The 21,882-nt window shown below is 33.6% G+C and overlaps 3 protein-coding genes across 3 annotated transcripts; all 3 read left to right on the top strand.

The window, feature by feature from the left end:
* The first annotated feature begins 1,362 nt into the window (after positions 1-1,362).
* LOC145130516 (uncharacterized) lies at positions 1,363-2,037 on the top strand. Its single transcript, XM_079065302.1, has 2 exons — positions 1,363-1,386; positions 1,492-2,037. Exons 1-2 carry the CDS (start codon positions 1,363-1,365, stop codon positions 2,035-2,037), a joined length of 570 nt encoding a protein of 189 aa, XP_078921428.1.
* A 422-nt stretch (positions 2,038-2,459) lies between these two features.
* LOC145130515 (uncharacterized) lies at positions 2,460-3,780 on the top strand. Its single transcript, XM_079065301.1, has 2 exons — positions 2,460-2,862; positions 2,927-3,780. Exons 1-2 carry the CDS (start codon positions 2,460-2,462, stop codon positions 3,778-3,780), a joined length of 1,257 nt encoding a protein of 418 aa, XP_078921427.1.
* Positions 3,781-4,360: 580 nt separating this feature from the next.
* On the top strand, positions 4,361-6,918 carry PUX2 (plant UBX domain-containing protein 2). Its single transcript, XM_079067288.1, has 3 exons — positions 4,361-5,513; positions 5,971-6,249; positions 6,455-6,918. The coding sequence occupies exons 1-3, from the start codon at positions 4,650-4,652 to the stop codon at positions 6,704-6,706; spliced, it is 1,395 nt and encodes a 464-aa protein (XP_078923414.1). The 5' UTR covers positions 4,361-4,649; the 3' UTR covers positions 6,707-6,918.
* The last annotated feature ends 14,964 nt before the right edge of the window (positions 6,919-21,882 follow it).

Below are 21,882 nucleotides of genomic sequence, written 5' to 3'. Positions count from 1 at the left end.
TTTATGATAGAATGTGTATTAATTTATAAATAACAGTGTATTCATTTGTGAATTGCAATGTATTCGTGTGTGAATGATTGTATTTATTTATGAATAGTAGTGTATTCATATGAATGAGTGTATTTATTTATGATTAGAGGCATTCATTTTATGAAAAAATGATAATTTTTACACTATTTTTTATTTTCAATTTATGAAAAATGCATTGAATTATTTGTAATTTGATGTGTTTTCATTTATGATTGGAAGTGTATTGATTTGGGATTGGATTTCTATTCATTTTTTTTTTTGAAAAACAAAAATGTGAAATAGTAGAAAATAATATTTTTTTTAAGATTTTCTTTTCAGATTTAAAATAAAGGGAAATATTAATTTTTTTAGGTAATTTTTTTGAAACGGTCATAAATAATTTTTAGGAAAAATCATAAAAAAAATATTTATATATATTTCATTAACTAAAAGGAAATATTAATTTTGTTAGGTAATTAAAATCATTATCCCTAGATTTTAGGAAATCATTAATTAATATTTATATAAAGTTACTAATATACCCTTATAAAATGATTGGTCCAGAACTGTTCTCGCGTTCTCAACCTTTATATATATATATATATATATATATATATATATATATATATATATAACAATTGAACAATTTTGATACGGTAATGATATAAAATTTTAAATAACATGGTAATACCATACCAACCAATTCATATATATATATATATATATATATATATATATATATATATATATATATATATATATATATATATATATATATATATATATATATATATATTAGCAATCGAGTTTCTCGTTTACTTCTAAAAGTGTTTGTTATATTGGAACCATTTCAATATAATAAACAATATATATATATATATATATATATATATATATATATATATATATATATATAATATAATAATAATAATAATAAGCTAACCACTTGGAACGATTTTAAAAAAGTTTTGTTTTTTTTTTCATTTATCCTTTACTTCTAAAACCTTTTTTCTTTTTTGACACACTTCAAACTTACATGTGATTCATTTTCCTTTTCCTTATCCACTATATTTACCACAAATTTTTTGTTTGTCATCTTTCAAATTCAAAAGATTCTCATATTGAGAAAGAAACTGTAATTATTGTACACCTAAGAATAGAAATATTACTATTCGTTTATTTTTATTTTTATTTTTATTATTATTATTATTGATTTGATATATCTTTATCTTTATCTTTATCTTTGATAATAAAAAGCTGATTTGACATAACTTTAACTTTATACATTATATAAACGAACGATTCGTTCGATTCATTCGATTCACAAAATTATCGATCGTTCCTTCCGTCCCTATGGCAAGTTTTCACACAAACATGGTATGTATCTTTGATAGATAATTTTAGTTTAATCGTAAGTTGTTATATGTTATTTTTTTAGTGGAATTCTTTTAAACTGGCCAAATATATATTTATATTTGTTAGGTGTTTAGCAGTCGTGAAAACTTAACGGAGTGGGTGCAAGAAACGGCACGGTCTCTTGGATACGTGGATGTTATTAAAAGAACAAAGACAAAAGGACATGGATATGGATATATTTCAAAAATTATATTTATGTGTGATCGGGGTGGTGTATCAAGAGGTCCGGAGACGTCCACCAAAAATACAGGGTCTAGAAAAACAAATTGTCCATTCAAAATTTTTGCTTGTTACTATAAGTCAGATGATGTTTGGAGGTTAAAGGTTAAAAATGATGAACATAATAATGAACCAGCAATGTATATGGAGGGTCACCCATTTGCAAGGAGGTTAACCCCAAATGAATTAAAAATGGTTGAAGAAATGAAGATAAATAATGTTCTTGCACGGGATATTCTATCGGCGCTGAAGAGACAAAATTCCAAAAATGTTTCTATTCTGAAAACAATTTATAATGAGTGTTACAAACTTCAAATGGATGAACGTGGAGATCGAAGTCAAATGCAAGTTGTCTTCGGATTTTTGCAGAGGACGTTACACGATAGATGCTGAGTGAAATTCCTTTTTAAGAGATTGGGAAACTTTAGTCAATTCATCAACAGTGGCAACATATTTGAGAAATTATGCAAAACTGGAATCAAAAGCGACAAATCATGCAGGTACTATTTTATTTTATATATTAATATATATAATAATAAGCTAACCATTTAGTTTTTTAATTAGGTGTTCTCGATTATCTCAATCGAGTATGGTTGGATAAATACAAAGAAAATTTTGTATCTGCTTCGATTAACCAAGTTTTAAACTTTCACAACCACACTAACAATAGAGTTGAGAGCCAACACGCGAAGTTGAAAAAATTCTTGCAGACACAACATGCTACCTTAGATAAAAAATTTTATCGAATAGAAAAGGTAGTGGAATCGCAACACACTGCGATAAAAGATATTTTAGAAACAAACCGAACTAAGTTGATGCGTCGGTACAACATACCCCATTTTAAAGGTTTGTGTGGAAATGTTTCACACCATGCATTGGAAAAAATTAGACAAGAGTTGGATCGACCTGACGCACATCAAATAACTGAGGACGATTGTGGTTGCCAATTGCGTCGTAGTTGTGGGTTACCTTGTGCCCACGAAATTGCAATTTACTCATATGCGGACCAACCAATACAATTATCGTCTATTGATAAATTTTGGCGTAAGCTTGATTTAATCAATTTCAAAGTTAATGATGATATTAATTTTCGTTTCAAAGAGGGTGTGGAATTATTAAAAGAAAGCTACGTTGAACAGTCAAATGAACGGAAACATAGTTATGTCAGAAAATTGTGGGACATATTTTCACCATCAACAACTATAGTTGTTGATCCAGGTACTATTTTCTTTAATATATTAATTTGTATAATAAAATGCTAAAAAATTACTTGTTTATTCAGATGTTCATAAAAATACTCGTGGACGTCCACGATTGAGCAAACAAAAGTCCAAAAATGTAGGCCACAACACCCCACCTATACCAAAGCCCACCCCTACCAATACTCGTAGACGTAGTTTTTGTACGAATAGAACAGATAATATGGATACTAGTGACCTTGACTTAAATCGGGAACCAGAGAGGCATAACACGTACTCGTTTCGCGAACATTCAATGTCCAATTCATACTTTAACCAAGATCAACCATCTTATACTTCAATCCCACTTATGAATGAAATTCCACATCAGTTTCATCCATACGTCAGGAACATTACAAATGTCGAAGGAGATGGAAATTGTGGATTTCGGTCTATAGCAGTTGCTCTTGGTCGTAGTGAACATGATTGGCTTCAAATTAGGTACGATCTATACAACGAGTTATTATCACACTATCAAGAGTATGCTATGATTTATGATGATGTTCATTTTTTAAACCGCATAAGTCACTCGTTGAATTACTCTGGATCGGGTTTTGCGGTATCGGAGTATTGGTTGATTATGCCAGACACTGCTATACTCATTGCTAACAGATACGGTGTTATCGTTATTTATCTAAGCAAACAAGGTTCTTCAACGTGGTTCCCACATCGATATGGCCCGCAAGACATACCAAACCCTGCATATGTCGTTATCGCTCACATTCACCCAAACCATTATGTAATGGTTGATTTACAAAGAGCATATCCAATGCCTGATGTTTTGTCCAGGCTTCTCCGTACATACAGGTCAGAACATTCGGCTGCATGGGAAACATTGTATAGTGCTCGACTAAATGTTTTCAATCCGTATAATGCACCACGCAATACGCAATTATAATACCGTACCAATTAGTATTCGTAATTAATAGGGACAAACTTTGCTTTTGTTCCGATTTTATATAGTCGTTCGAATTTATAATGTCCGATTTGTAAAATGTTGTTTGAAGTTTATAATAATAATAACAGTAATAATATAAATATTAAAATATAAAAAAATATTTAAAAACTGATTTTATATAGCCGTTTGAATTTATAATGTCGTCCGAATTTTAAAATTTTATGCGAAATTTATAACAATTATTATAATAATAATAATAATAATAATAATAATATATAAATTAAAAAAGAATTAACAAAAAAAAATGTCGTCCGAATTTTAAAATTTTATACGAAATTTATAACAATAATAATAATAATAATTAAAAAAGAATTAAAAACAAAATAGAAAAAAAACAAAAAAAAAAAAAAAAAACAAAAACACAGAAGATCAAATGAGGGGTGGGATTGGAAAAGAAGGGATCTTTATAGAAAAACTTAGGTATAATTTTAACATGGAAAAGGAGGAGGTATTTATAGAAAAACTCAGGTATAATTTTAACAGCCCTAGAAAATATAAAATATGACATCACTTTTCACGTAATGGTGTATTGTCACCGACTCCACCTCGGCCAACAAATCAACAACACGCATTGGTTACCAGGCTCAAGTTTCGAAGTAAGTTCATCGTCTTCTTCCCTGTTCGCTGACACTTTCGCGTCTGAAAGTTGAAGGCCCCCTTTTTCCTATTATCAAATTCATCGAATTTTCTTAAAAAGATCGAAGGATCAAAAAATCCATATCCCGTTTGCTGCCTTGTGCTTAAAGTCACACCTTTGTGTTCATCAATTTCTTCAAATCAGCTGTTTTTCCATCTGGGTATTGGATAAAATGGGTGATATGAAAGACAAAATGAAAGGTTTCATGAAAAAGTTTAACAATTCCTTGTCGTCATCGTCGTCTCCTGGTAAATTCAAAGGGCAAGGAAGGGTTTTGGGTTCATCGTCTTCTTCAGATCCTTCCGGTCAGGTAAATTCAAACCCTAATCGGCCAACAACCAATATCCAGGACCCAAAACCGATCCCTCCCCCTCGACCCTCTCCATCAACTTCAAATATTTCGCCTAAAACACCCGCAATTTCCGAACAGCCTGCAAAGTCAACAGATGGGTTCGATCCATTTGATTCGTTGATCACAACCGGTAAGAGAAACAAAAATGGTTACGATTTGAAAGTTTTCGAATGCCCAGTTTGTGGCCGAGCATTCGGATCTGAAGAAGAGGTTTCCGATCACGTCGAGAGCTGTTTGTCTAAAAACGAAGCAGAATCGCAATCAACCACCGATAATCCCCAAGAAAAAGATGAAACACGAAGTGAATTGGAAGTTTGTGTTAGTACATATCTTTCTGGGAAACCATCGGATGCGTCAGTTGAGATTGTGCTCAAGCTGTTAAAGAACATAGTTCGGGAGCCTGAAAATGTTAAGTTTAGGAAAATTAGATTAGGGAATCCGAAGATTAAGGAAGCCATTGCTGATGTTCCTGGAGGTTTAGACTTGCTGGAATGTGTTGGATTTGACCTGAAAGAGGAAAGTGAAGAGATGTGGGCAATAATGGAAGCTGCAAGTAATGAGAAAATTAAGCTAATCAAACAAACGGTTTATTTATTGGAACCACAAAAGATTGAAACTTTAACATCAACAGCAGCACAGAAGAAGGTGGTGGAGCCTGAGGAAGTGAAAACAGTCGAGAGACAGGTATATTATATTGAATATTTACAGTATTTTTGATGTCATATTTTTATGTTATAAATGTTTTTATATGATTGATTGACCTTTTTGGAGGCTAATTAGACAGATTTTGAAGAAAACAAAATTCAAAATTAGGACCAATGTGTTAACTGGTTTTTGTTAGGTTATATTGATTTCCTAATTTTTTGAGTTAATTGGTAGCTTTTCAAGAAACTGAAGTTACTTTAGGCATCTACAAACAAAGATGAATGAAAAGAAAGAAACCATTTAGGTGGAATTGGAAGATGGATGATTGAATATCGAATTCTTGATTAGCAACTATTAAATGTCTAAAAAATCGTTCACAAGTAACAAAATAAAAAAATATGGTCGACCCATATCAATATTATCAATATTATAATAATATAGAAAGTTAATTATTTCTTTTCTTTAACCACTAAAGGATTGATCTCTTGGATGCCAGATTAGGGTGTTCTTTTCTGTGTCTGAAAGTGTAGCTGCAAAGATAGAACTTCCAGATTCTTTCTATAAACTCTCAATTGAAGAAGTGAGAAAAGAAGCCGAATTGAGAAGAAAAAAGCTTGCAGAATCTCAACTTTTAGTACCAAAATCATTCAAGGAAAAACAAGCCAAAGCTGCAAGAAAAAGACACCAAAAAACTCTCATCCGAATACAGTTTCCTGATGGAGTAGTGCTTCAAGCATTTTTTAATCCTAAAGAGCCAACCACCTCTCTTTATGAGGTTAGTTTTTATAAAACTCTCAACTTTTATTCGCATTAGAAATAGTATTTGAAAGAATGGAAAGGAATGGAATCCATGATTTTAAGGAATAGCCCATTCCATTCCATTCTATCGAGCAAAACAAACATGTTTTTCTTGTTCCAATTCCTTGATTTTCTCACACTAACAAGTGTCTTAATGTATGTGTTTGTTTTTTTTTTTACAGTTTGTGAGTTCATCATTGAAAGATCCAAGTTTGGAATTTGAATTATTACATCCGGTTTTAATCAAAAGACGTGTGATTCCAAACTTTGGAGAGAAAGTTATAACACTTGAAGAAGAAGATTTAGTTCCATCTGCTTTGATCAAGTTTAGACCTAAAGAAACCGATTCGGTTGTTTTTACGGGTCTTTGTAATGAGCTTTTAGAAATCATGGAACCTCTCGTATCGGAATCAGCAGTTGCTTCTTCTCAATAACCATGGAATTGGATTCATGGTGTGAATTTTCATGTTGCATATAGATTTTGTGGTCTTTGCTTAGGATTTAAAAGATTCTTTTTTATATATTTTTTTAGTTCTTGATACAATCATATTGGGAATGGTTGGTTGATTGTTCTTACTTCTTTATTTCTGAATAAGTTGTTTGATGTTTATATGAATTTAATGCTTATTGTTATGATTTTTTTTAATAGATATATTGGTTTTAAGTGGTATATAGTTTAAGAGAACTATTATGATCACTAAAAAGGTGGAGGTGAATAAAATCGGTCTTGGATAGTTTTGAATTGTTTCCTTCCCTTTCTATTTTTGGTCGGTTTTGTCTCATAAATATAAAAGCCTTAGAAATTATTGAATAACGTTACATAACTTATATAATATAAACATATCATTGAAACAACATATCTCATTTGCTATTTGTGCATCATAACCCCTTGCATCATATCATACCAGCATTTGGACCCGTGGATCGTCGAACCTGGACCTTTTTTTTAGAATAGGTATGGTTCTCGGTTCTATAAATTGAGCAATTTCGGTCTGGTTTTTTACTGGTTCGGGTAAAAACCGGTTTTGGTCCGGATTTAAAAAAAAAAAAAAAACTTTTTCTGCTATTATTTTAAACTTTTGTATTCTACGAAAATTTTTAAACAAGCATCTCATTTTTTTTAAGTTGGATTGGTGTGTGGTTCTTTCCAACATGTAATTTAGAGTTTGTATATGATTTTAGACTATAAATTTATTGTTTTTTGGTTTTATATTCAATGAATTACAATCCTTCGAAGTTGTGATATCAAAGCTGAAATATTTCAATTTTTCAGTTATTATTTTAAACTTTTGTATTCTGTGAAAATCTTTAAACAAACATATCTTATTCATTTTAAGTTGGATTAACATGCGATTCTTTCCAACATGTAACTTAGAGTTTGTATATGATTTTCGACTATAATTTTGTCAGTTTTTGGTGTTCAATTCAATGAGTTGCAATCCTTCAAAGTTAGGATAACAAAGCTAACAATTTTTAGCTATAGTTTTAAACTATAATTTTGAATTTTATGTATTTTTGACAAATAATCATATGAACGAGTTGCAACATATCAAACCCAAAAACGTATTCGTTTTAATGAGTAGTATCAAACCCAAAAACGCATTTTAACGAGTTGTACCGTATGCATCTAAAGTTGTGCCGGTCCAACCGGTCCCAGAACCGAAAAACTCGGGTTGGACCTGGACCCAGTATGCCACGTCCGATCCGGTCCAAGGTCCACAATATTCTACCTAATCGGTCCGGTCCAAGGGCTGGTTTAGTCCAAAGGCGCAACCCTATTTCATAGTATCTCATTTTAGGGTAGCATGACTTACAGAAGAGATGACCAATTATAAAGTTTTGTTGATGAACTTAATAACTTTCAGACAGGTGATGAAATGAAAAGGAAAACTTTTTTGTAAGTTTTGTCATTAGTTTAATACTATATAACTTGTATGTTGGTTGTGCATCATAGCGATACGGTTCATATTCTCCCCCATATGTAATCCAAGATAAATGAATGGTAAGCGTAAAACACTGCAACCGGTAATACTTGCAAACTCATCCACTTGGTTGAAATTCACCTTGACACCGATCAATTTACTTTTTGTGTGTTGATTTCAGCCTTGGCGCTAAAAAGAGACACCATAGCACGTGTACAATACGTCTCGTATTCTCCAGCTCCTAATCACATAAAAAGAATTAAACACTGTAAAATCCGCACAATACACCATCCCAAAGTATTAATTTTATGGGGATTAAATTATTCCAACAAGTTGGAATGTCTCCCGAAACCAATGTGGCAACATTTATAAAAAAAAAAAAAAAAAAAATCGTTGAAGCAACCGAAAAAAATCCTAAAATCATCAAGATCCCAACCCCAAGTGTTGTCTGCAAACACAAGACTAAAAATGGTTGAGAAAAATACAGATTTATGACATTAATTCTATTTTTTTAATAAAGTTTCAATCTATATGAAAATGAAGAAAATGGTTGATTTATCCATTCACATTTCACAACATTCACATTAAAATGTCATCCAAACGTTTTTCTTATCTATGTGTCTAGTTGATTTGAACATAAACCATTTTTCATAATTTTAAAATCAATATTCCATTTTAACAGATTCACATTCTTAAATAAACCATAAACATAACATGGCAAGCATGAACATTATCAAATAGCACATTACCTTTTGACATTATAATTTTATTAATTTCTAAAAAATAATCCTACAGAATATTGGAAAAGATGTATGGAGGGAGAGGACCACTGCCTTCGGTTGTATTCAAATATTATAAAGTAAGATTTGAAGAACAAATATTATATATTTGTAAGGTTGAAAGCAATCACAGGACACGAGGCTATTTTAATTTGATGGACCACCTTACATATGCATTAATCATAGCATTATATAAAAACATATTGACCACAAAAAGAATATTTCATAAAGTTAATTCTAATATTTGTTTAAAAAATATTATTGTAACCACGAGAGATTCGTATATGTATACATTTCAATCTTTAAATATAGAAAAAGCACAGTTAATTATATATGTATGTTCATAAAAAAATTATATAATTTTTATGTTTAGATTTAATCATTATATTATTAATTATATATGTATGTTCATAAGAAAATTATATAATTTTTATGTTTAGATTAATCATTATATTATTACTTATGTTTCAAATAAAACAAAGTGAATTATTTTTAGAAGAAACGATCAACTAAAAATATAATATATTCCTACTATTTACTCGATTGTATATGAAAACATGTCGAACTCTATATTTGTTTAATTCATTTGCTTTTGTTCGATTGTGTTTTGTGTATAAAACTATATGAGTGGTTTTATCTCCTTAACTAATCGTTTTTAGTCCAACTAACATCCAGGTCATATTTAAAAACAAAAATATATATATCATATGAAATTTTTAGCAGATAATTTCTTTTAAAAACTTATAGTTTGGTTTTATTTAAATGGTAACTATTAATATAATGATTTTTTTAATATAAAATATTTTTTGTATATACATATATAATTAGTTGTGCTTTATATATTTTAGTCTTATATCACCAAGCAATCGTGCTATTTGTTGTAAAGAAACCGAAAGCAAGGTTTTATAATTATGTATTTATGTATAGAATGGTATATTGATAAATGTGGTAGGATGCACTTTACTTGAATTGGAGGGGTTAAAGAAGGGAATCGCATTTGTTCTTTTTGGCCATTCTGCTTTTGATGAAACTTTGTTTCACAAATATGATGTTTTATCTTTTAGAAACTATATTTTTTAAATAGTTCATGGAGTTAAGTGAAATTTTAAATTCGTTCAACTAAAGTATATAATATTTGGATAATTATTAACGATTTACTTAAAAGTTTTAGTAAGGTAATAAAGAATATAACATTTTATAATAAAATTAAGAACAACTTAGGATAACTCATAATTTATTTTATAAAAAAATCATTTATATTCGTTTATTTTAATTAGTGTTTCATTATGTTCATTAAAATTCGAAACTAAGCCGTTATTTAGATTTTATTCTATACAAGTTGATAAAAGTTAAAATTTTAGATAATGCATTTTATATTCGATGGATTAAAAGTCTAAATTTGTAGCTTATCAATTATATTTTAAGTGTTCATCTCTATGTTTATTGAAAACTCGCAATATTTGGAGGGCAGGGATGAGGATGGGGTGGGGGTGGGTGGGTTATGTACTTTTAAGAAATTTAATGGCTTTTAAATAAATATTAAAATCAACCACCAACATTTCTTTATCAAGAAAACTACACTGCAGAAGAAATATACTGCAAGCGATCTAGAGTCAAGACATAATTTTTTTAACCTGCTAATCGGAGAATATAATTAAGTAAATCTTCAGGTATCTTCATGGAACAAAATATTTCGGCATCTAGTAGTATCCTTTTGGAAACAACTTCAATATGCAAGCATTGATGGATGCACATAATACAGTCTCTAAGCTGGATAGGAAAAATACTTATGGAGGATGTCAATTCCTCATAAGTAGCTGATGAGTTGGTCTTTAAAGAAGCATCATTGTGTTTTGTTGTCAACTGGGAAAGAAGAATATGTTGTTGCAGCTAGTTGTTGCTGCTCACAAGTGTTTTGGATGAAATCTCAACTCATGGACTACGGTTATCATATGCTTGAGGTACCAATTTATTGTTTTTCTCAGAGTGAATGATGTTTCTCAAAATTCAGTTCAACACTCTATGACCAAGCATATTGATATCCGATATCACTTCATTATGGACAATATTCATACAAGGAGATGTTGGTATTATTTTTGTTTAGTCCAATGAAGAGATAATTGGTATCTTCGCAAAAGTCCAAACAACATTCATTCGCTTCTTAAACATGCTAGAAATGATGAATCATGATCCATAATTATTAGAAACCTAATTGTTTCAGTCTGGAGAGTTTTAAATTATGTTTGTAATGTTTTCTAATTTTGATCCGAAGAAGACGTCTAAATCCGGAAGATTTTTTTTTTCAATTCCATCCGAAGGATTAGTATGACTTCTTTCTTAAAATATTTTGAATTAGGGATCACATAATTGATTAACTCTAGCTGAAATGATCAATTTTATGTTTGTTTGTATAACCATCTATCTTGTTTTAAGCTTTCAGCAGTCTCAACGACTCTGTAAAAATATTTGTCTGAAGTTTCACTTTATAAGACTTCAAAGTCAGATAAAAAAAAAGTCGTTTCAGTAAGGAATAAATATATTTCTTATGATTAAGCATTTCAAATGAATGTTTTATCTTATACTCAAACCGTTAATATTATTACTAAAGCCTCATGTGAAGAGTCTAAAGCATCATTTTTTGTCCCAAATAAAACATGACAAAATTATTCATGCTCGTCTAAAATAAATACATTTTTAGCACAGTTTTAAAAGGTATGTCATGGTAGCATCAAAGTGTGTCTATATAGTCTCGAAAACTTTTATGGCGGTGAGGTTTTTTTATCGCATACGAAACTTTTGAATTTTGGTTAACTTTTTGTTACTAGGTATAGATATAACTCTTCTAAAAACTTGTTATATTTGTTATAAATCAATAATTATGTAATTTTTTTTATGTATATAAAATTGTCGTTTTATGTCATACCTTGAAAATCGATTCATAAAGCTTAAGTTTGACATTATCACCACGTCACACTTATGTTATTTAGAACATTGTCTCTAATAAGACTTTAATTTAAACTTTTCTTCATAATGATCATACATATATTATAATATCAATTACAATATATAAAACTTTATATTCTAGTAGAATATACACTTTATATATTTAAAAGGATAAATCCATAAAGCAATATAGTTTGAAAAAGTTTCAGTGTAATCAATTTTTTACGGTTTAATAAAAAATAAATTAATTCGATGGTTAAACAAAAAAAAAACCTGAGAAACTATGATAGTTTTTATATAGTTTAAAGTTTTATAGTTAAATAAATTAATCGGAAACCATTTTACCCAATTATAATAGTAAAAAATTACCAAAAAATATATTTTGAACCTACAAATTCAAAGACCTAGAAATATAAGCCTTATCAGATTTAGCTACACCGTATTTTGTTTATATTTTAAAACATATTTATCTTAGATAATTTATAAAATTTTCTTTTCAAACTTGGGAATAATATGTTAAACTCGTGAAAATTTTGTACAAATTCTTGAGATTAAGTATACTCGTTAATTATTGCTAAAATTTGTGAGATATGTTTTTTTTTTCATAAATGGTGTTTTTGTGTGAGAACAAATGGTATGTTAGCAAAAGCAGTAAAAAACTGTTAGCCGAACCTTGAAAGTTTGAAACTTCAAATCCTAGTTTTTATTTGTACACAAGTTTTTAATAAAAGTAGTTGTAAATTTCTAAAAACAGTAAAATTACATAAAACATAAAAAAAAAAGTTTATAAAAGCTCTCATAAAATACTTTGAAGTTGTTTTTAGTATTAGGAGTCTTTTGTTCAAAAGTAAAAGATTTGAGTTCATATATCCAAACCAACATTGTGTTTCGTTGTTTTTGAAGGTCTTATGCAAAAAATAAAAATTACCCTCTAAATATGTTTATATATAAGCAAAATTTATTAATACTACAATAAGTCGATATATGGTATAAAAACAATCACAACAAAAGAATGATAATATGATATACAATCTTGCATAGTTACATGAATCATGAGGTTCTCCTAACATAATTGGAAGTAAAGTTGGTCATCAACTCTTCATAATCAATACTCTCTAATATAATGTTCTCAATACATATCATTGTCAATCCATTAAGTATTTTTTGCAACGTTGTTGACCGTAAGTAGGACTTTAACAACTTCAGTTTTGAGAAAAAAAAAATTATGAAATAGTCAACAAAAATCCATATGCAATAACTGCATTGGAAAACCATAAATTTATTTTATATATTTAAAACATTGGTGAGGTTGGTAGTTTCACCCGGTAAGAACTCGTTAATCAACTTTAACTCCAGATAATGTCCATAGGCATCAATATTTGATCCTTCACAACACTTTAGTACGACCTCCAGACGGCTACAACACAATTTAAGATCTTTGACATCAAATCCCTTCAATTTTTTGGAAACAAAAAACCAAAATTCTTTTATACTCTTTGAATTGTTCAAATGTTGATTTAAGAGAAGCCCTCTCTTGATCAATAATATATAAAAACTAATTCACTTTAAAATTCTCGGCTGAAGTACAACATCTTGAATGACTTAAATTATCACCAAATTGCTTTTACTATGAACATGACAATCTAGAGAGAATACCATATCAATATTCATTTCAATCGAAAGTTCCTAAGCATTATCAATTGCCTTAGAGAAATATGTTTATCTAAACTCCTCGAAGAAATCAATCAACAAATTCACATCTTAAATAACAACATTAAGAAACATATCCTTTAATTGTAAATTTTTGCAGACCGAGTTCACCATGTATAGTATTTTATCGTGAGCTCTTGGAGTTGGAACAAAACATGGACTTTTGTCTTTGGATTACGGGATTGTCGATTGTTGGACAACGGGCTGAATCGTAAAATTGGCCTCCTTCACAACATGAGTCATGTAACATCCCAAAAATACAGGCCAAAATTTTCGTTTTAATTAAGTTATTACATAAAACCATTAGTATAAAAACATTCATAATAATATCTCATGTCAAAATCAAAGTGTCAATAATCAAAACATAGTATCATAAAACCATATCAGCGTGTAATCCCAAGGATCTCATGTGCGGAAAACATGGTGTGATGCGTTGCGATCGAGCCGGCTCCCTTCCTTTGAAAACGAAGTACCTGAAACCAAAACTGAAAACCGTAAGCACGAAGCTTAGTGAGTTCCCCCATTATACCACATACCACATAATGCCTATCCCTCGGTATCTTTCAACCGGTATCTGTCTGGCATAACTGGGAGTTGGGCTCCCCTTCGGTATCTTTCAACCGGTAATCGGGAACTAACCTCCCCTTCGGTATCTTTCAACCGGTAACCGGGAGCTAACCTCCCCTTCGGTATCTTTCAACTGGTAACCGGGAGCTAACCTCCCCTTCGGTATCTTTCAACCGGTAACCGAGAACTAACATCCCCTTCGGTATCTTTCAACCGGTAACCAGGAGCTAACCTCCCCTTCGGTATCTTTCAACCGGTAAACGGGGACTATTTCACCCCCTACCACTATCACATCATAACATATCATAAGCATAGTGATCACTTTATAACATATCATGCATGAGTTCTGTCTACCCCTTCAGTATCTTTCAACTGGTAACTGCCTTCGGTATCTTTCAACCGGTAACCGGGGACTATTTCACCCCTACCACTATCACATAATAACATATCATAATCATACTGCTAGGCATGCATGGGTACTATCTACTGTAACGCCCGTAGATCCGGGCTAGTCAATTTAGAGACGATAAGCGTCAAAAATGACTTTTTGATAAAAGATTATTTAGAATGAATAATCTTAACTAAGTTGTAGTGGTCGTGGCAAGGTTTCCGAATATATAAAGAATGTCGAAATTCGAGTTATAACGAAGAAGTTATGACCTGTCGAAGTTTCGCGACAGAACCGGCACGACACAGCGCGACGTAAATAGTGAATTTACGTTAGACCAATATTTAGCCTTAGTGATCTAAACGAAAGTCATAGAGTTCGTTAAACCGTGAGCGTGCATAAAAAGAAGGTCCAAATCTGACTTCGTATGAGGAAGTTATGATTTTTCGAAGTTTCAGCTCAACAGTATGTAGCCCGAAACTCGAATTTGAGATCGAGTGATTTTTTGTCGAAGAAATATAAATGAGAATCGATGATCTCGTTATTAGTAGTGTAACGGTAAAAAGACAGACGAAAACGGACGTCGGATGAAGAAGTTATGAAATTCTAATAGAGTTTTCCTATCCCGGCCTACTAAAAATAATATAATAAAAATAAATTCGAATTCAGCCGATGGAGTCTAAATTAAAGTTGTAGAGCATAGTCTCACCTACGCGTGGATATAAAGAACGTCGAAAACGGAGTTCGTATGAGGAAGATATGAATTTCTGAAGTTTTTAAATAATTAAAATATATTTATTTAATTATAAAATCGGATAATACCAAACCCGTGACTCATTCGGCCCTATCCACCCGGTACGCCCAGCGTACCTAGATGTACGCCCAGCGTACATGTCGATGGAGGATTACGCCCAACGTAATTTGGGGTTACGCCCAGCGTAACTCGGGGTTTCAGCCCCTATAAATAGAAGTCGAAGACAGTCGAGTTCTTTGCTCATTTTCTTTCCTTCTCACTCGTTTTTGCATCGTTTTACGTGCAAGAAATATCCCGAAGCCCCGGTATTAATCCCGAGACCCGAAGCAAGTCCCGAAGACCCGAGGATCTCGAGAAGTAAAGTTTCCGAGCCGAAACTCTGCCCGTGTAAAGCCCGGTTTTGGAGAAAACGTCCCGGTTTTATCGGAAAAGATTATTTTAAGAGACGAGGTGCTGTCCGATCATTGTCTTATCAGGTGAGTGTGTAGTTACTTTCTTCTAACACATAAATATGAAATATTTGCTATGAAATACGTGCTATGTGTTATGTATTGTTTGTTTATTTGAGATGGGTGTGGAATGGATGTTTTATACAGGTTTTTAAATGATTTAAACCGTATATGTATTTTATATCTACAAATATGTTGGGTAGAACATGGGTAGATGAAATACCTGGTGACTATGAGACGTAGTGCCTATTGTGTAAACCCTGGTGACTATGAGACGTAGAGGCTATTGTGTAAACCCTGGTGACTATGTGACGTAGTGCCTGTTGTATAAACCGTGGAAGCAAATGGATTTTGTGCCAATCCCTTAGGTCAATCCTTAGGAATGAATGAATGAAGGATAATTGATTCTTAGGGTAAAGCTTTAAGAAACAGAAGAAGATAATGGGGATGGGTAATTTGGGTTGATTGTCTGATGATTAAATATAATATTATATCTTACTGTGGGTTGAAAACCCTATATGCTTACCAGGCTCCCAAGCCTGACCCACTCAGTTTTCTTTGCATTACAGGTAATGGCACAAGAGTATAAGTTAGTGGACTTGACGAGAGATTTTGGATTATAGATCAGTAGTTATAAATAACTGTTGTAAGGTCTATCTTATATTGTTTATGCTTTTAGTCTGTATCGGAACATGACATCCCGAGATTTTGTTATTTAATGAAAATACATTTCTTTAAAGAAATGATTTGATAAATTCTTATCATATTTTGTTTTGGGAACAAATTCCGCAATTCTTTTAATCAAAGGATTACTCTGATTTTATAAAACAAAGCATAAACAAATCGGTCTTTTCTGGCCGTGAAAATGGGGATGTCACATGTACCCCTTCGGTATCTTTCAACCGGTAACTAGGGGTTATATCACCCCTACCACTACTAACACATATATCATAGCATCCTAGCACATAAAGCATGTCAGATAGCAACACACCAGATAATTATCACAAAGACAATCATCTAACAACCAATTCCTACTAGTGGGTCGGCATTGTGGCCGTAGACCCACTCCTACTGGAAGGTAACTCACCTCACACTGCTGAAGTCCCGTAGACACAATCCCACACTGTTGAAGTCCCGCAGACTCAACCTCAGCTGCTGGATGACAGATTCCCGAACTGTCACACCAAAATAACACCCAATTAACAATTGGGTTCCAATACATAACCAATAGTCCATGCTTGGGGGTAAAAGGCTACTCTACCCCTAACTTGGCTTGATTCAAGCCCGAGGCCCAATCCAAAGGCCCAAAAGTCCAACTATGGCTCAAAGCCCAACATATTGCCCAATTTTCCAAATTGGGCCCAAGCCTTTACATGTCTTATTCAAAGGCCCAACCAAAAAGTCCAATCCAACATTTGGTATTCTAATGGCCCAATATCCCATAATCATAAAGGCCTAAACTATGGCCCATCTATGGCCCAATTTTCCAAATTGGGCCCAACTCCTCATATGGGCCTTACCACAAAGCCCATTAATTATTCTAGTTCACTTGCTTGATCTTGGATGGCCCATTAATAACCCAATCATCAAGGCCCAATAGAAAGGCCCGGCAATAAACCCAAGTGAAATTAGGGTTTCACATAAAATGACGATTAGGGTCAAGTGTTTCTCACTTAACCCATTAAGGACTTAATCCATTAAGTCCATCACTCTTCTAAATAAATCATATGGTGTGATTGGGCTTAATACACAATTCCATTCCAATGGCCCAAATGTGGGTCCCGATAAGTCCAAGCCCATAAATCCAATATTAGGCTTTTCTAAACCCTAATTAGGGTTTCCAATCCCATCTTAGCCCAACAGGCCCAAAACCAAGTCCTTAAGCCCATTAGGGTTTTCCTTAGGTCAATTAGGGTTTATTACACCCATTAGTCACATGTTTGGGATTTTGGGTCCATTAGGGCTTCATTGGGCCCATTAGGGTTTATTAAGTCCATTAAGCCTCATTGGGCCCATTAGGGCTCCTTTGGGCCCATTAGGGTTTTAAGCACCCCAAACGAATCAACACAACGAGGCAAAGCACACCGCTACCCGACACGGCGGCCGGTGATAGCAGGAGGCGGCAGCCACCACCTCACGGTGGTGGTTTGATTTTTCCTTTCATTATTCTAATTTGTTACAATTTACAACGTTTAAATCTGATATCACACACACACTAATATAGACACACACGCAGCCACCCTAGCTATGGTCGGCGGTAGTAAACGGTGGCAGCCACCACCTCACGGTGGTGGTGGTGGCTGTTCTTGATTTTCCAGCCACACAACGCCAACTCTACATCAAACAAATAACACACACACACACCCTATACTCGGAACAGTAACACAGCCACCCACCTGGTGGCGTTTGGCAGCGGCAGAAGCGGTGGCAGCCACCACCTTGAGGTGGTGGCGGTGGGTTTTCTGTCCAAACTCGCTCCAATAATCCTCACAATACAATAGCCACATGAACACTCGACTACACACCCATATGGTCACCGCCTAGACGGCAGGCGTCGTCGGAAAAGACGCAAACGACGGCCCAAGGGCCACCGACAGCCGTTACGATGTTGAACAGATGAGTGGAAAGAAGAAGTAGCAGGTGGCAACCCTTAACGAGAACCCCCAAGTCACGCATGACCTTCTCAGTGGCAGAAACGGCTACTGCCACCGGTCTCGGCGGCTCTCCCGGCGATCCACGACGTCCGACAGGAGGGTAGAACGGTAATGTTGCGATGATGACTCAGCAGGCGGCGATCGCTTGGCATTTCGTCGGTCGGAGAGAGAGAAGCGAGTGGTGACGACGCTGCAATTCGAAGAGGGGAAGGTGGCGGTCGGCGGAGGGGATATAAGGTGGTTTCACTTACTCTCATAGGAATTATGTCCCACAAAACCCTCCAAGTAGATCACTTAAAACCCGCGTCCAACCTGGCATCTACTCGACGAGTTAGGGCTACTACTCGCCGAGTAGCTCTTTATAAAAGACATTTAATAAATTAAATACGTACCAGGAATGGGGCGTTACACTTACTCTCATAGGAATTATGTCCCATAAAACCCTCCAAATAAAGACATTAACTTGGATAGGAATAAAAGAGAACCATCTAGTAGAAATTGGGCCATCTTGAAGCAAAACACCATCAACATGGCATCTAGTAGATTTCAAAGAATTAATACCATAAGTATGAAGCCTCCAAACCCACCTATCTAGACTATCAAGGAGTTGCACTTTAGAGATTAAATATATGAAAAGTGAAAAATGAGAAGCAGTAACACCCCCTACACAAAGCTCACGGCTCAACTCCCAAAATCACCCGCCATCTCTCCATTTGTCCGCTACAAGACACTCTTTATTAGTTTCTAGAGTATAAACCCTAGTAAACTTACTCCTTAAGGTGTAATCTCCCAACCAAACATCATACCAAAACTGAGTTCCTTCCACATTTACTATGATTTTTCGAAGATAAGAATAAGGAAGGGTTTGAGAATCATTCATCTTGTCCAAACACCTAATCAAAGAAGACTAGACCCCACCACCCTCAGTTTAGAAGTGTGACAACCAATACCATCATTCCTCCTATGGATACTCATAATTACATCAACCCAGATGGAGTTTTTCTCATTGAAAAACCGTCAAGCCCATTTCCACAAAAGCGTGATGTTTAAAGCTTTTAAACTACCCACACCCAAATCACCTTTATCTTTAGAGTTCAAACCTCCTATTTGATCAAAGCAATCTTTGTTTCAACCTCCAAACCTCCCCATAGAAACATAACACGGATCATCTCGATAGTTTTATTCACAACCCCTGGCATTTTAAAAAGAAACATGTAATAAATACCTAAGCTACCTAGAATAGATTTAAGTAAAGTCAACTGTCCACCAATAGAAATAAATTTACTTTCCAATTTGCAAGTCTCTTTCTTAAATTTTTTTCACAACAATATCCTAGTTCTCAATGCGTCCCATATTAGCACCAACCGGGACTCTAAGATACGAAAAAGGCATAGAAGCCGCCAAACATCCAATAATCTGAGCCATCTCTTCAACTTCCTAACTAGAAACTGCCACTACAAGCAAATTCGACTTCAAAAGATTAATTTTTAGAGTAAATTACATGAATGGTCCCTACGGTTTAGGGTAATTTGGCGTTTGGTCCCTAATTTATTTTTAGAGTAAATTACATGAATGGTCCCTAATTTATTTTTTGAACTCGAAAGGTCCCTACTGTTTGTTTTTGTTACGCGCTTGGTCCCTATCTTACCTAAAAAGACTATTTTGCCCTTGATTTATTAATTTATTTAAATAAACACACCCCCAACCCTACCCCCCCCCCCCTCATCTTATCTTACCTACCTCATCAGTTTTCCCTATTTAAATAATAGTCTTTTTAGGTAAGACAGAGACCAATCGCGTAACAAAAACAAACAGTAGGGACCTTCCAAGTTAAAAAAAATAAGTTATGGACCATGCGCGCAAATTACCCCAAACCATATGGATCATTCGTGTAATTTACTCTAATTTTTATGCCAGAAACTAAGTAGAAATAATTGAGGATCATAATTAAATTAGCAATATTACCATAATCCCGTTCTCCAAGGAAAAGCACATCATCTGCGTAGAACAAGTAGGATATCTTAAATCACTTAACACCAACATTAACTCCTCGAAACAGCCCCCGACTAATAACATCTTCCACCGCTACATGAAGACCTTCCATAACCATGATGAATAAAAACGGTGCCATATGGTCACCTTTACGAAGACCTCGCTGTAAAGAAAACTCTTATGTAGGACTTCCATTAATAAGAATGGAAACGTTAGATGACACAAAGCTTTAACCCAACGAATCCATTTTGATGAAACCCATAAACTCCATAATTCTCAGCAGATATTCCCAACTAACTGGGTCGTAAGCTTTATCAAAGTTCACTTTAAAAGCCATACTCTTTATTTTGCGATTCTTCAACCACCCCAAGATCTTATTCACCATAAGGGGGTCATCTAGAATCTTCTTACCTTTAATAAAAGCATATTGTTCGGATCTAACAAGCGAATCAATTACCTTAACTTTGCAATAATTTTATATTGTATACCTATAAGATTAATCGGTCTATAATCTTTGAAGCAAGTAGGTGAATCTACTTTTGGGATAAGAGTAATAAAAGAGGAATTATACTTGTTTGGAATATAACTCTCATCGTAAAACTCATCAACAAAGCCGCATATATCTTCTTTCAAAATATCCCAAAAATGTTTAACAAACCGAAACAAAAAACCATCAGACCCTGGCGCCCGATCACTACCACACATCAGCCAAGGGTGGACCTAGGGGGGGTCCAGGGTGGCACCGGCAACCCCTGACTTTTCCGGCCGCAGTGGAAAAATTTTCGAAAATTATCGAAAATTTTATTTTTTCTACTATCGTGCGACCTCTGGCTTTCCGGTGCAACCCCCTAATGTGAAGTCCTACGTCCGCCCCTGACAGCAGCATCCCGAACCCCGTCTTGAAAAAACCGAGAGCACAAAGAACTACTCTGATCCGAGTCAAGCCTCCTAAGCCGAGAGCATGACGGTCCTACAGTGGGGGCAATTGCCCCCACAACAAAAAAAAATCATTAAAAAATTAGTTTTTTTTTTCAAAAAAAATATATTTTAACCCTTCAAAATTATATATTTTGACCCATCAAAAAAATTTGCCCCCCATAAAAAAGTTAAAAAAAAAAAAATTGCCCCATCTTCGGAAAATTCTTGGGTCCGCCCCTGGCCGAGAGCTAGGCTAAAGTAAGGAAGCCCCGGAAAAAATCTAAAACTTAGTTTTAAAAAATTATAAGAAATGGGATGGCACATCAAGAGGATTAAGAACCCATAAACCATCCACCATAATCCCTGGAATTGTTGCTAGTTTTCCCCTTTTTCTTCTAATCATGGAGTGAAAAAAAATTGAGTTTTATAAATGTAACCCATTGGTTCATATGAACGTAAATATTATGATATGATGAGTTTTATTGTATTGTATATTTGTATTCCTTCTTGATTTACATTGTCAAATCGGGGTGT

This window comes from Lactuca virosa, chromosome 8 (genome assembly GCF_052849685.1).
Source record: "Lactuca virosa cultivar CGN04683 chromosome 8, Lactuca_virosa_CGN04683_v6, whole genome shotgun sequence".
Lineage (NCBI taxonomy): Eukaryota > Viridiplantae > Streptophyta > Magnoliopsida > Asterales > Asteraceae > Lactuca > Lactuca virosa.
This window is presented reverse-complemented; position numbering and strand designations above follow the sequence as displayed.